Genomic DNA, 13,763 nt, shown 5'->3' with positions numbered 1-13,763 from the left:
CTGGGCAATATGGGGAAACCCCATCTCTACAAAAAAACAACAACAAAAATTAGCTGGGCATGATGACACGCACCAGTGGTCCCAGCTACTCGGGCTGAGGTGGGAGGATCACCTGAGCCTAGGAGGTCAAGGCTGCGGTGAGCTGTGATTGTGCCACTACGCTCCAGCCTTAGTGACAGAGTGTCTCAAAAAAAAAAAAAAAAAAAAGACGTTTTTTAATTCATCCTTCTGTTGTTAGCTTATTCAGAGCAATGGTAAATTCAAGTTGTGATAATAAGGGACGATAGGGTTGGTTTTTTGTTTTTGTTTTTTGTTTTGTTTTGTTTTGTTTTGTTTTGTTTTTTTGAGATGGAGTCTCCCTCTATTGCCCAGGCTGGAGTACAGTGGCACAATCTCGGCTCACTGCAACCTCCGCCTCCTGGGTTCAAGCAGTTCTCCTGCTTCAGCTTCCCGAGTAGCTAGAATTACAGGCGCGTGCCACCACACTGGGCTAGTTTTTGTATTTTTAATAGAGATGGGGTTTCACCATATTGGCCAGGCTGGTCTCGAACTCCTGACCTCGTGATCCACCCACCTCGGCCTCCCAAAGTGCTGAGATTATAGGCGCGAGGCAGATGATAGGGGATTTCATAGCAGCAAGCTGAAACTTGAAGTTTCTGCACCTTAGGATCTCCCACTCCATTAAAATATTTTATCAACCAAAATGCTTTTATATTACTGATGTAGAGCAATGTAGTATTGTATTTTGGGAGATAGAAGATTATTAAGAATGGGAGAGTTATTTCTGTGTAAATAAAACTCTATTTTGGTTATCTTTCATCCTTTCAAATTTTGGAAAGTAAAATTCTTAAATCAAATGCGTGTGGAGTCCTTTTTTTTTTTTTTTTTTTTTGAGATGGATCCTTTAACCTCAGTTCCCCAAAGTTACTCGGGATACAGGTGTGAGCCACCAATGCCCAGCCCTGGTGTTTTTTCAAAATTGATTTTTAATAGATTTTTCATGCTGCCACTCTTCCTTCTTTCCTCTATTTTTTTTTCTGTCTACTCGCACTTAAATTGGGTTTTAAAATACTCCCCAAATCTGAATATTTAAATGTTTAAATAACAAGAGAAAGACATATCATTGTAATGTTAATTCATAAGTATATTCTTTTCAGATTATTTTTTCAGTATTTATTGCTGGTCTAAAACATCAGTTCTACTGACTGATACTAAATAGAATTTTTAAAAATGTTTTTTGTTTGGTTTTTTGTTTTTTGTTTTGTTTGTTCATTTTTTTCTTTTTTTTTCTTTCTTTTTTTTTTTTTGAGACAGAGTCTCGCTCTGTCGCCCAAGCTGGAGTGCAGTGGCCGGATCTCAGCTCACTGCAATCTCCACCTCCCGGGTTCACGCCATTCTCCTGCCTCAGCCTCCCAAGTAGCTGGGACTACAGGCGCCCGCCACCTGGCCCGGCTAGTTTTTTGTACTTTTAGTAGAGACGGGATTTCACCGTGTTAGCCAGGATGGTCTCGATCTCCTGACCTTGTGATCCACCCGCCTCAGCCTCCCAAAGTGATGGGATTACAGGCTTGAGCCACCGCGCCTGGCCAGCTGTTTGTTCATTTTTTTGATACGGAGTCTCGCTCTGTCACCCAGGCTGGAGTGCAGTGGTGTGATCCCGGCTCACTGCAACCTTTGCCTCCCAGGTTTGAGCAATTCTCCTGCCTCAGCCTCTCAAGTAACTAGGACTACAAGCGCACGCCACCACACCGGCCAATTTTTTTGTATTTTTAGTAGAGACGGGGTTTCACCATGTTAGCCAGGATGGTCTTGATCTCCTGACCTCATGATCCACCCGCTTTGGCCTCCCAAAGGTGGGATTACAGGCTTGAGCCACTGTGCCAGGCCTTTTTTTTCGAGACTGAGTCTCACTTTGTCACCCGGGCTAGAGTGCAGTGACGCCATCTCGGCTTACTGCAACGTCTGCCTCCCGGGTTCAAGCAGTTCTCTGCCTCAGCCTACCTAGTAGCTGGGATTACAGGCGCCTGCCATACCCAGCTAATTTTTGTATTTTTAGTAGAGACAGGGTTTCACCATCTTGGTCAGGCTGGTCTTGAACTCCAGACCTTGTGATCCACCCGCCTCGGCCTCCCAAAGTGCTGGGATTACAGATGTGAGCTGCCACGCCTGGCCTGAAATGTTTTTATGATGGTATGCAGCATTATAATTTTCAAACCCTTAGTAAGTAACCAACATTCATTTTGCCTAAACCCAAAATAGCAACGGAGGCCCCTTTAAGAATGACAAGTGGTAGGCCCTGGCCAAAGATAGCAAATCATCTTAGATCTTTCAGAAATAACAGGTGAACTTTTCAGAAGACATAGTAGATTGGACTCATGTCTACTTCCTGCTCTCCTAAAACCCCCATAAAATAACACTAAATGGGTTTTTAAAGGTGTAAACCCACAAGGATGAGAACACCCTGAAAGACAATGGCAGCAAAAGTTGGGAAGTTGGAAAAAAGAACAAGCAGTAAATAACATAACAGAACCCCAAGGCAGCTGTGGGAAAGCCATAAGCCAACCTTGTACCATAGAACTTCCAAAAGTCTGGCAGCATCAGCACCTGTGGAAACGAGGTTGAAAGCATTACTAAACTTGGGAAGACTGGTTGAAATCTGTTTAAGAAGAACGCAGATACCCCAACCCCTACCCTATATCCCACAGCTGGGTAATTATTTTTCCCTACCCTGGCAAATATTGGAGGTTTACTCTGGAGAGGGAAATAGGGGCTCTGTGGACTGAGGAACAACAGATACAACTGAGGCAGAGGTCCCATAATGAAAACAGCATGGTGAAGTGATGTCAGTGTGCTGAGTGCTAAGATTCCCAGCCCTCTTATTTCACTGGTCACCGGAAAGCTAGCAATCGGGCCTTCACTCTCTAAGCAGGAAATCAGAGGATCTTTCTCTGGGGAAGCGGGTGAGTTTAAGAGAAGAGACCAATTTAAATGGTCCGGCGAAGATAATACTGAGTGAGGGTAAACAGGCGACAGACTCCACTCATAAACTGAGAGCTTTTAATCAGCCGTTCAGTCCCGTATCTGTAAATGTGATGGAACAACGAAGAATGTCAGATAACTAATAATCTAACAGACCTGAACTCTTGAAAGATAAAGACTAAAGCAAACACAAGAAGGTGACATGGAGGACCAGACTACACAGGGCAAGGTCTGCTTCTAGAATTCCTAATAGTACAGGGGGGTTCATTAACCTTTTTCTGTCCTCTTGCAAATGTTTAAAATTTCCATTATAATTTTAAAACTTATTATAAGCATAAGATATTGTAACAATAAAACAATAATAGCATACTATAAAAAAGAAACACTCAGAACAATAAGAGCTCTTAAAATTAAAAGACCTGAGTATGAGCAATTTATTAATTTATAAAAGCAAAAAAGCAAAATAAAATAAAATACAATAAAGGAAATTAAAATGCCATAAAACATTTAGAAGTTAAATAAGAAATCTCCCAGAAAGGAGGTCAGAAAGATAAGAGATGGAAGAAAATGATTTTTAACCTTGAATCCTATATCTAACCAAACTATCAACCAAGTTTGAGAACAGAAAAAAGACGTTGACAGACATCCAAGATTTCAAGTGCTCTTTCTCAAGAAACTGCTAAAGGATGTCCTCATCAAAAGTAATCAGTGAAAGAGAAAGACATGAGGTATAGTTAATATTCTGTTCGATTTAGGAGTGCGGGGACTCACCAGGACAATGGTGAAGGGACCTCCCAATGTGAGACTACAGGCAGCATCTGGGTGAAATTTCTTTAGGAAGGTGAAATTGAAAGGATGTCTGATGCAAGGGGATTGCTTAGGAGAAGGATTTAGACCACAGGTCTGCCTGCCCACTGCCTGTTTTTTAAATAAAATTTTATTTGAACACAGTTACTGTGTATTGTTTATACATTGTCTCTGGCTGCTTTCATACTACAAAGACAGAATTGAATAGTTGTGACAGAGATAGTATGGCTTGTGTCAACTTTAAATAAGATTCAGGAAATATGTCAAATGTAGAGATTATTAGAGCACAAAGCTTGAGAACAGCCACCCAGGAAGCATAGATTCGAAAAATTGGAAGTCAGTATTCCAAAGTGTAGAAGTTTGGGGTTGTTTATATAGACAAGGTTTAGGGAAGCTTAACAAAATTTCAACACCTTTCTACATAAGGTTTAATGCATAGTTACAGTGATCTGATTGGGCAAGGTGGTCTTTTTCTTTCTGGAAAGGTATATTTAGCATTCCACACCGAAGGTGTCACCATCATGAGGTCTTTTGTACCATCTGGTCTGAGTTAGGTACAGGACAATAAAGGAGGTGGTTAATCTATAACAAAGGTCAGAGATTAGAAGGGCAGGAGGTCTGATCTTTGGTGTCTCCTAGTCATTTACAGAACAAGAACAATGAGGAGGAGAATTAATCTATAAGAAGCAGAAGTTGCAACTACATGCTACGTGACTCAGATCAAGGTCACATCTCTCTCAAGATTTAAAGTGTTTTAGGGGTTCCAATAGCTTTTAAGTTTTATTTATTTTCATACCTGCAAAGCGTAGAATATTTTCTGTTTGGCCCTTTAAAAAAAAACTTATAGACCTGATTTAGAGCATTGATTACAGACAATTGCCTGAGAGCTTGTGGTTGAATTTGTTACATGTACATGGAAAATTAAGCAAAATGAAAAGTGATACATAATTGCTCAATCCAGGGAAAATAAAAAATTGGTAAAGAAAGGAAAAGTAGCCATGATTTACTCCGTGGCTTAGCAATGAATATATTTACATGATCATATTAATACAAATGCCTAATATGGAGCTAACTGAAATTACTCTACAACTGTATTGGGAAGATGGGAAGAATGTGCATATGTTATGGGAATAGGAAGAGGAAAGAACTTCATCCTCATCTTCCATAGTGGGAAGTCAGTAGAGAAGGCCTAAAACAGAAGAAGCATGATGGTAAATACCAAGATAATCAGCTAAAAGAGGTGATAATCAATTCTGGGGAGGGCAGAAATGAAGGGAAGAGGGACAGGACTCCCATTTTTCATACAAATATGTTTTTTGCTGACTTTTTAAACTGTGTGCCTTTATACCTTTGATAAAGGGGACAAAATAAAATCCCCTACTAAATTGGAAAACAAAAAATAAAACTATTTTTCAAGGTCAGCAAATACATAGTCCTCATGCTGCCTGTCCCCTCTCAGTCCATGGGTATCACGAATCACAATAGTATTTCCTGGTGAGTCAGGACATGGTCTCAGATCTTGAGAATAGTGTTCCAGTAGCCACTCCCAACCAGTAAAAGTTACCCCTATTCATGAAAGCAATATCTCTGATACTACTAATACTACCAATTTGGGCAGAGTCTCTGTGCTTCTCAGACTTTCCCACCAAAAGAACATTGCCTGACATTTAACTAAATGACTGAACATCCTGATTTAACTGCATTTTAAAACTTCATCTGTTCTAAATACCATTTCTACTTAAACCCACAAACATGGGAAGACATAGTTATTCTCTGTAGTTATTCATAGATACAAGGTAATTTAATAGTGTGTTTTCAGCATCTAACACTGGACCTAACACAGTAGGCTAGTAAATGTTTGAATGAATGCATAAATGAACTCTGTTGTATAATCAACAATTTTTAATAACCAAGATACCTGAAAAGCTGAAGAAACCAACCCTTGTTAAAGCAAAAGATGATAACACAATTTTATTCAGCTTTTCATCATAAGTTGTGGTTCTGAATAATTTTGACTTCTGAATTAAAGTAGTTTTTGTTCTTTTCTTCTAACCCTTAAAAGGATCTTTCCAATTAAAGATGTACCCCTGGAAACTGATGACCTTACCACTTGGCTCTATCAACGGTTTGTTGAAAAAGAAGACCTCTTATCACATTTTTATGAAACAGGTACACAGTGACCTTTAAATAGTTGTTAAATTATAGCAACAATAATGGAAGCCTCTTTTAAAGAAAGCTGTTTGCATATTAGATCTTGAAACTTGAAAATGCACTCTGTAAATTGCTTGTGAGAAGCAAATCCCCTCATGAATCAGCTTACCCTGGGGATTATCAGTAAGGACAAAGAATATTTGAAATGCTGAAGAGTGTTATCATGATGACCTTAGGTAATATTGCTCTATGAAGTGATCTAGCATTCCTTTCCAGAAACGAATTTAAAGACATCTGTTTACTTTGTATTTCTTTTATTATTAAGATATATTTCATAAAGCATATCGCCTTTTGAAAATAATGTCAGTGTTATACAACTACTTTTTTGACAAAAAACAATTTGTAAATAGAGGAATCAGCATAAAGTATGCTATTTCAGAAATTATTTCATGTCAATCTCACATAATCCTGGGTCCTGGACCACTGTGGGAATCTTTAGGTATCCAGCAGAGACAAGGCAGCTAGAGTGCCTGTTCTCATGCAGATTATATTCCAGTGGGAGATGTGGCAAATACGTTTGCAGAAAGAAAGAGAATTGGGATCATGACCAATTGGGAAAAGTTCCAGGAAGGAAATAAACAGAGATGGGAAGGGGGGGAAGGGGAGTATTTTTTCTGATATGGAAAGGATGCACATGAGCCAGCTATTCACTAAGTGGAGGAGGAGAGCATTACAGGCAGAGAAAAGCAAAGGCTCAGAGGCAAAAGGGGCTAGGTAGTATGGAAATTGTATTTCAAGTAAAATCTCTCCTCTGGGGCCCTGGAAGGTCACTGAAGGTGCTTTAACACACACATGTACAACTCTAGTTAAGCTAATATTCAACTTTTATTCCAGGAGACCTACCACTACAGAGTAAAACAAGCTAATATTTCTATCTTGTCTTTTAGGAGCTTTTCCACCTTCCAAGGGCCATAAGGAAGCTGTTTCCAGGGAGATGACCCTCAGCAACATGTGGATATTTCTCATACAGTCTTTTGCATTTTTGTCAGGCTATATGTGGTACAACATCATTCAGTATTTTTACCATTGCCTGTTTTAGGAATTGACGTGGACTTGTCAAGGTCACCATAGGAGTTGAGACTTTCTTTCAAAAGTGTGCATTATTTTACATGTGCAAATCAGAATATATTTAAAAAAAAAAAGCAAAAGAAATTCAATGGATGGATTAATATTTATCCCCCTTTGGGATATTTTAAAACTCTACTAAAATGAGGATTAGTAATATAATGACCTGCTAATATATTTTAAGAACATGTTTTAAAAAGATACACTCTATCACATATTTAAGCAAACATCACATTTGGAGAAGAGGAAATCATAAAATCATCCTAGAAGACTATCTGAGAGAAATTCTGTTGCCACCAGTTACACTTGACAATTTAGTTGAAACTCAGAAAGTTATATTCATCCCTCTTACCTGTAGTCTATATTAGGGCAGTACTCTAGAACGCCCACATTTCCACCAACTCAGTAACCTTGAGGGGAGCTGATTGGCACCTCACGAAGAACTCTTTCCCTGTCATTTGCAGTAACAAACTCCAGTCTTCAACAGCTAACTGAGGTACATTGTTGGCATTCTCTGTGGGGGAAAAGCAGTGTCCACTGGACCCCTTCTGGTACTGGATGTTTTCTTTACAAAAGCTAGCTCGATCCAACACTGTGTTTACATGCACTCGTGCTTTTCCTTACCTGATTTCTCATTTTGTATCAGAGGCATATCATAAATTGATAATTTTACAAAATGCACTTTTTTGAGATGCAGATATAGCAAAGAGTTAGTAATACAGCCTGAAAACAAATGGGAGCATAGTAGTGTGTGAGGTTCTCGAGAACTGTCTTGTCACTGTGTGTTTATTTGCCTGCCAATGCTCTCCAGCACCATCCTGCCTTGGACGCCACCCTGACGTGATGCCTCTGTTGCTCAGAGGCTTTATTTTTTCCATTTTGACATTGGCACTAAATGCATTTGGGGATGGTTGAAACAAATTAATATAGAACATATAAATGATCAATTTAAGGGGAAATAGGCTAGTTTATAGAAAAATAAGAGCTAGTGGCTTATAATGGTGACAGGTTCTCCTATGGCACCCCGAGGACCTGTGCAGACAGTGGTCTGTTGAATCATCACATCAAGGAGCTGCCCCTGTCAGGGTGAGTGTAATTAGGAAAGAGACCAGCACAAAAAGCTCCCCTAATCACTTCCAGTTGCTTTTTCTTTTTCTTTTTTTTTTTAAGACAGTCTTACTCTGTTGCCCAGGCTGTAGTGCAATGGCGTGATCTCAGCTCACTGCAGTCTCTGCCTCCCAGGTTCGAGCAATTCTCCTGCCTCAGCCTCCCAAGTGGCTGGGACTACAGACACCCACCATCGTGCCCTGCTAATTTTTGAACTTTTAGTAGAGATGGGGTTTCACCGTGTTGGCCAGGCTGGCCTCGAACTCCTGACCTCAGGTGATCCACCTGCCCCGGCCTCCAAAAATGCTGGGATTAGAGGCATGAGCCACCACGCCCAGCCTCCAGTTGCTTTTGAAGAGGGTAAAGTCAAGTTTCTATTTCTAGAAAACATTTTTTAGGAATACGTTGCTGTGTTTGTACAATTTACCTCACAAGAGAACCACACCCTTCTCTAAAAGTGCTGGTACTGCATCAGTAAGATGAGGAGGGTTTTTGTTTGGGATTGTAAGACTATTAAGATCCTAGTAAGTCAGTGATAGTTTACTGTGATATGAGCGTTGTAGATTCCCCCGTTGTCACTAATCACACAAATAACAATTTTGAGAAGTAGGCTATAAAACAAAAAACAGTTAATGTTTTCTATTTTAAAATAAACCAAAAAACAGAGAAGATATGAGTTTTCCCCAGTTATGTGGGAAAGGTAAAGCGACACCAAATAAAAGCCCAGAGCAGCTTCATATTTAGGATAGCTCAGTGCGTATGTGAAAGAGAATGATGCATTAACTGAAATACCTCACTGAATATTATACTACCACTGGTAAAATGCAGAAGACAGTGTTAATGTGTTTGGTTTGGGGACTGGTTGTTATAAAATGCAATTTTTTTGAAATCTAAGCATTTCATTATGTGTTCTACAGTGACAGTGAATAAGTGAAACCAATCTAATTTAGAGGTGTGGATGATGACAGAAAGCCCAACAGAAGCTTAATGATGCTTCTGTTTGAGGCCCAGCAAGCACCACTAAATTACTGGATGAAATGAAATTGTTCACTTGAGGGATTAGTCAGCCATCTGGGGGAGAGGTTGCTCACTGTCAAATACAGCGTGCACAGTCCTAGCTGACAGACCCTTTCCTCATTGCTACAGCAAGCCACAGGGTAGAGTGACCAGCTCTCCTATCCAAAAATAAATGCGAACATGCATACATAAATGTGGCTGAGGGCCACTTTTGACATCACTGTGCTCCAAAGGAACATGATATTGTTAAATATACTGTACACATTAAACTATCCTAGAAGATGCTTTACTTTTCAAGTGCAGTATCATTTTCACAGTCTCCAGGGTGGCAAATACCAATAGATATGTGAGTTAATTTTTGAAAATATTTCTGTGAGTTGTAAATAGATGTGTATTTGATGTGCCCTATCCCTCTTTGATTATTTAACATGTTCTCTCTCTTCTGTTTGCAAAATATGTTTGAAAGCATTGGTAGTGCTTTCCTTATCAGTAACTGGAGTTCTTCTGCTTGCACTAGAGAAGGTAAAGAGAGAATCAGTGTTCTTATATGGCAATTTGGGGAAGCAGCAATATGCCACTGTACAAAACTGAAGAAAAATTCCTGATTTGTACTTTGTGAAGGGAGATGAAAGGACGTTTAAAGTGTATATATTTTGTCAAGAGGAAAGAAAATAAAACTATGCCAGTTTTATATCAGTAGCTTGTAGAAGCTCAGCTCTTCTTGGTCTTGGCTAGACTGCCTAGATTCCCACGGCAGACAAGGTTGAGAATCCATTACTGGAATCTTGGTATTGATGAGTTACAATGATGGAGATCTGCATGACCACAGGCAGGTCCAGTCACTACAAAAGTGACCAAGCCAGCAGGTCACCCTTAACTTCAGAAACAATTATTGGTGGTGAACTATACTTAAATGGCAGAGAGACCTATAAGTAACGGAAGGTAAAGAAAAATTACAGAATGGAAAATAATGTGTTGGGTAAGCAAACAAATTCATTGAGGATTCCAAAAGTATATTAAAAAAGAAGATAGCTGTGAGTTCAGATCTGTCATATTAGTCTTTAATATTACAGCCAATCCTTAACTTTCCACTGTAAAGGAAGGATTACTAGATTAATTAATTTCTGGATAGATAATCTGGTAATAAATGATAGGTAAACCAAAAATTACTTTTATTTAAGAGCTTGAATTCTTATTCTCATCAGACTTATTTTTTTCTAGGAATGCTTACTAACTAAATGGTTTAAGTTGTTTCTTAGGGGTTTTTTGCCTATATGTTTATGACTATGTTAATGAGTAGTGAAATTATATGGAAAGACAAACAGCTATCAGGAAGAGTAAATACAGAAGCCTGAATAATCTATGGGTTAGAAAAGCATCCCTGAATAGTCAATAGTTGACAGTATTGGCATTGTTCTCAAGCCTTTTTATGAAAATGAAATCTGAAATCACCAAATGTAAACCTGGGAACATTATTCTAGCTTTGCTATCTTGGATTCATGTTAAGAATGCCTCTTCATTCTTTGCTCATGTTGCTCACTTCTTGTGGATTTGTCTGAGTGTTTTTTGACAATCACTTCCCTAAAGACTCTTCTGAACTAGTTGGACCTGGTTAATCATACAGAGTAGCCTTTAATCATGGATAGTCTTCTTGGATTATTTTTATATTTGAAAAGAAAATGTTTTATTTGCACTACTGAGTAGGAAGAGTTAATTGTTTTTTTTTGTTTTTTGTTTGTTTTTTTTTTTTTTTTTGAAGTCATTACACAGGACTTCACTCCAGAGTTACCATTATGAGTGTGTTCAGCTCTGGTCCACAGAGGATGGATAAAAATGGTTTGTTAGGTTTTTTTGCTCTGCAGTGCTATGAGCCTTATATCTGTTAACATGAAGAACAAAGTCAAAAGCAGCAGTGGGCAGCAGGAAGGGTAGAGACTAATATGTTTGGGACCAAAACCATCTAAGTTAGAGATTTCCAGATCACAGAAGGGCTGGGTATTCTCTGGAGCAGTCATTGGTTGGTGCTTTATTGTAATCATTTTGCACCACTCCCCAACAATTAGGAACTGGACCCTGGGAATAAGCTGAGGGTGCTGAACTGTTGGGGAAGGGTGACTGTAGCCATATGGAAGATAAAATATGGGTTTTTCTGCAAAATTTCCATCTGAGGGTTTTTACATTTAATATTTTTTTAAGACAGTTTAAAGAGCAAACGTTTTTTAAGTGTATTCTAGTTGCAAAGTATGCACACATATCTTGAATGGCTTTATTTTTATTGTGTAAAACTGTTGAACACATGACTGTGATGCACACATTCTTTACATGTAAGGAGTCTATGCATTTTACAGTAACTTATTTTATGATTGGGTGATGAGACAGTTATACATTCAACTGCCATTATTTTTATTAAGTGCTTTCATTTTCTTTACAATTATTACAAAATTGTATTTATTTTATACAGATGAGTTTTCATTTTCCTGATGCTGTAATGTTTACTTCAGCTTGTTGACCTTTCTTTGTGTTATCTGCATGTTGTAACGTGTGATAAGAATGAATGTAAAGGCTGTGGCAACTGTAATTAATTTTTGTAAAGGGCTGGTCACACGTGGATCTGGTTTATGAATGCATTTGGGGTGATTTTAGTAACCAGATCACCTTCTCAGAAGTTTAGATGTGAACACCAAAAGAAGCATTTTCTCAACAAAAACTAATAGCTGGTTCTATTTTTTTTAACCTAGAAAAAATAAAGTTGATTTTTTTCAAGTAAAGTGCTTTTAATTCTTAGTAGTGGGGAGGGGGCATGTGTGTTTTACCAGAGCTGTTTGGGCATTAACATCTGCAGGCAGGTACTTAAAGCTCACTGTGGCAGTTGGTTGCTGCAAGCAAACTGAAAAACCAAATGAAAAAACATCAGACTTCCTTCTTTGGTTTAAAAATATTTCCCCCTTTCTCCCCATTCTCCCAATCCAGTGGTGTGCTGGTAAATGTTTAGCAGTCCACTCTTCTGGGAAAAAATTATGTATTCAGCTATACATGTTTGTTATAAATTTTGCTGATAGCAAGAACATATAACACAATTAACAAATAATAATATATAAATACTTTATTGTAAATCCCATATAGCCAATTGATTCTCACAGTATACTTAGTTGCTCAGGAAAGAACTAAAATGCTTTTTTAAAAGGATGCTTAATTGCTTTTTGCTGAACTACTACAGTCAACCTATGATTGATTGTATTTCAACCATGATTTGAAAAACAGCAGACTGTCCTAATCTAACTCATTTCCCAATGAATTTATTGTCATTCAATCTGATATGTGCTCTACTGTTAAAACTGTTTCTTACCATAGTACATATTAGACTTATTAAGCCGAAACCACTTTTAGCTTTAACATTAGTTGTAAATTTATATGATTCAATTTTAATAACCAATGCTTAACAACTGCAGGCAAAATTCTAAAATGTAACCATTGGCTCTTGGGAGCCAGTAGGGGCTGTATCCAGCACACCACTGCCCCATCCTTTTTTCTTAACTATTAGTGTTGAATAAACTTCTCATAGTTAATGTACTTGCTGAACTCAGGAAATTCCTATCACTGACCCTGGCAAGGGCTTTAAAGGGTAGGAAAAGCATTAATGTCAGTCCTACACAGCAAACTTTTGATTTTGAAGAATGTGATAGAAAGAAAACGTTTACTGAAATACATGGGAAGCTTGCATATTTCTAAAGTCGGCTTTATACTTTCATTTCTCAAAGCTAAGTAAACTGTGGTATAGGCATCTCTAAGATGTTAGCATTTAAAACATCAATTGTTTAGGTATTTGTAGACCTTATTTGATCCCACTGAAAATTTTAAATATTAAAATATCTTGCACAATCTACCAAATGAGTTAAATCGTTACAGTTGTGTCTACCTCTTATTTTTCTATCTGTATTTAGGCTGCTGTTTTGGTGAGATTCTAATTTCTTTTTCCCCTGGAACTACTTTCTGTGGAAGACAAGGAACAGACTGGGGACAGAGGCCTGAAAACAAATTGGAGGCACTCAGAGATCTATTGCTGACCAGCCCTATTCCTCATGAGTTGGTGGGGGGAGGGGGGGAGCCCTTGTTTTAATTTCCACTTAATATGAAAATGCTTGTTTTTAAAATGTTTTTTCCTGCTGAACAACTGTATTTTTAAAAGGAAAAAAATTCTCTTTTGGCTCTAAGAAGTCAGCTGTATGAGCGGGCGTGACCATATCATAACATGCTGATATGATAGAAATCAATAAATTTTTACCTCTCAGGATCTGGGTAACCTTGTTCTTAACTCTTAGAGGCTTGAGTAACATAAACCAAGTCTCAACAGTTCAGATCACATAGAAACAGGCACACACATGGAACGTGGGAGGAGGGTTGGCTAACCGCTGGAAATGAGATGGGCCCATTTCATAATCAGAAAAGCACTCTCTAGTAGGTACAAAGGAAGAAACTGGAACAATGTTTTCTACTGGTGAGCAGGGAGCATATCACAGAGCTCATTTCTGAGTTTTTCCCTGGAAAGATTTTAGTGCCCCACTCTGGAATACTTTTTG

General features: G+C 38.4%; 1 protein-coding gene across 1 annotated transcript in view; it reads left to right on the top strand.

Annotated features, from left to right (window-relative positions):
• The window catches only part of LPGAT1 (lysophosphatidylglycerol acyltransferase 1), a 98,106-nt gene extending 84,629 nt beyond the window's left edge, over positions 1–13,477 (top strand). Inside the window, 2 exon segments of the mRNA XM_017853047.1 lie at positions 5,849–5,955; positions 6,885–13,477. Of these exon segments, the coding sequence (XP_017708536.1) occupies positions 5,849–5,955; positions 6,885–7,036 (259 nt within the window). The 3' untranslated portion in view covers positions 7,037–13,477.
• Positions 13,478–13,763: the final 286 nt, after the last annotated feature.

The sequence above is a fragment of the Rhinopithecus bieti genome, unplaced genomic scaffold, assembly GCF_001698545.2.
Source record: "Rhinopithecus bieti isolate Rb0 unplaced genomic scaffold, ASM169854v2 scaffold_35166, whole genome shotgun sequence".
NCBI classification, from domain to species: domain Eukaryota; kingdom Metazoa; phylum Chordata; class Mammalia; order Primates; family Cercopithecidae; genus Rhinopithecus; species Rhinopithecus bieti.
The sequence above is the reverse complement of the archived record's forward strand: the minus strand, read 5'-3'. Positions and strand labels throughout refer to the sequence as shown.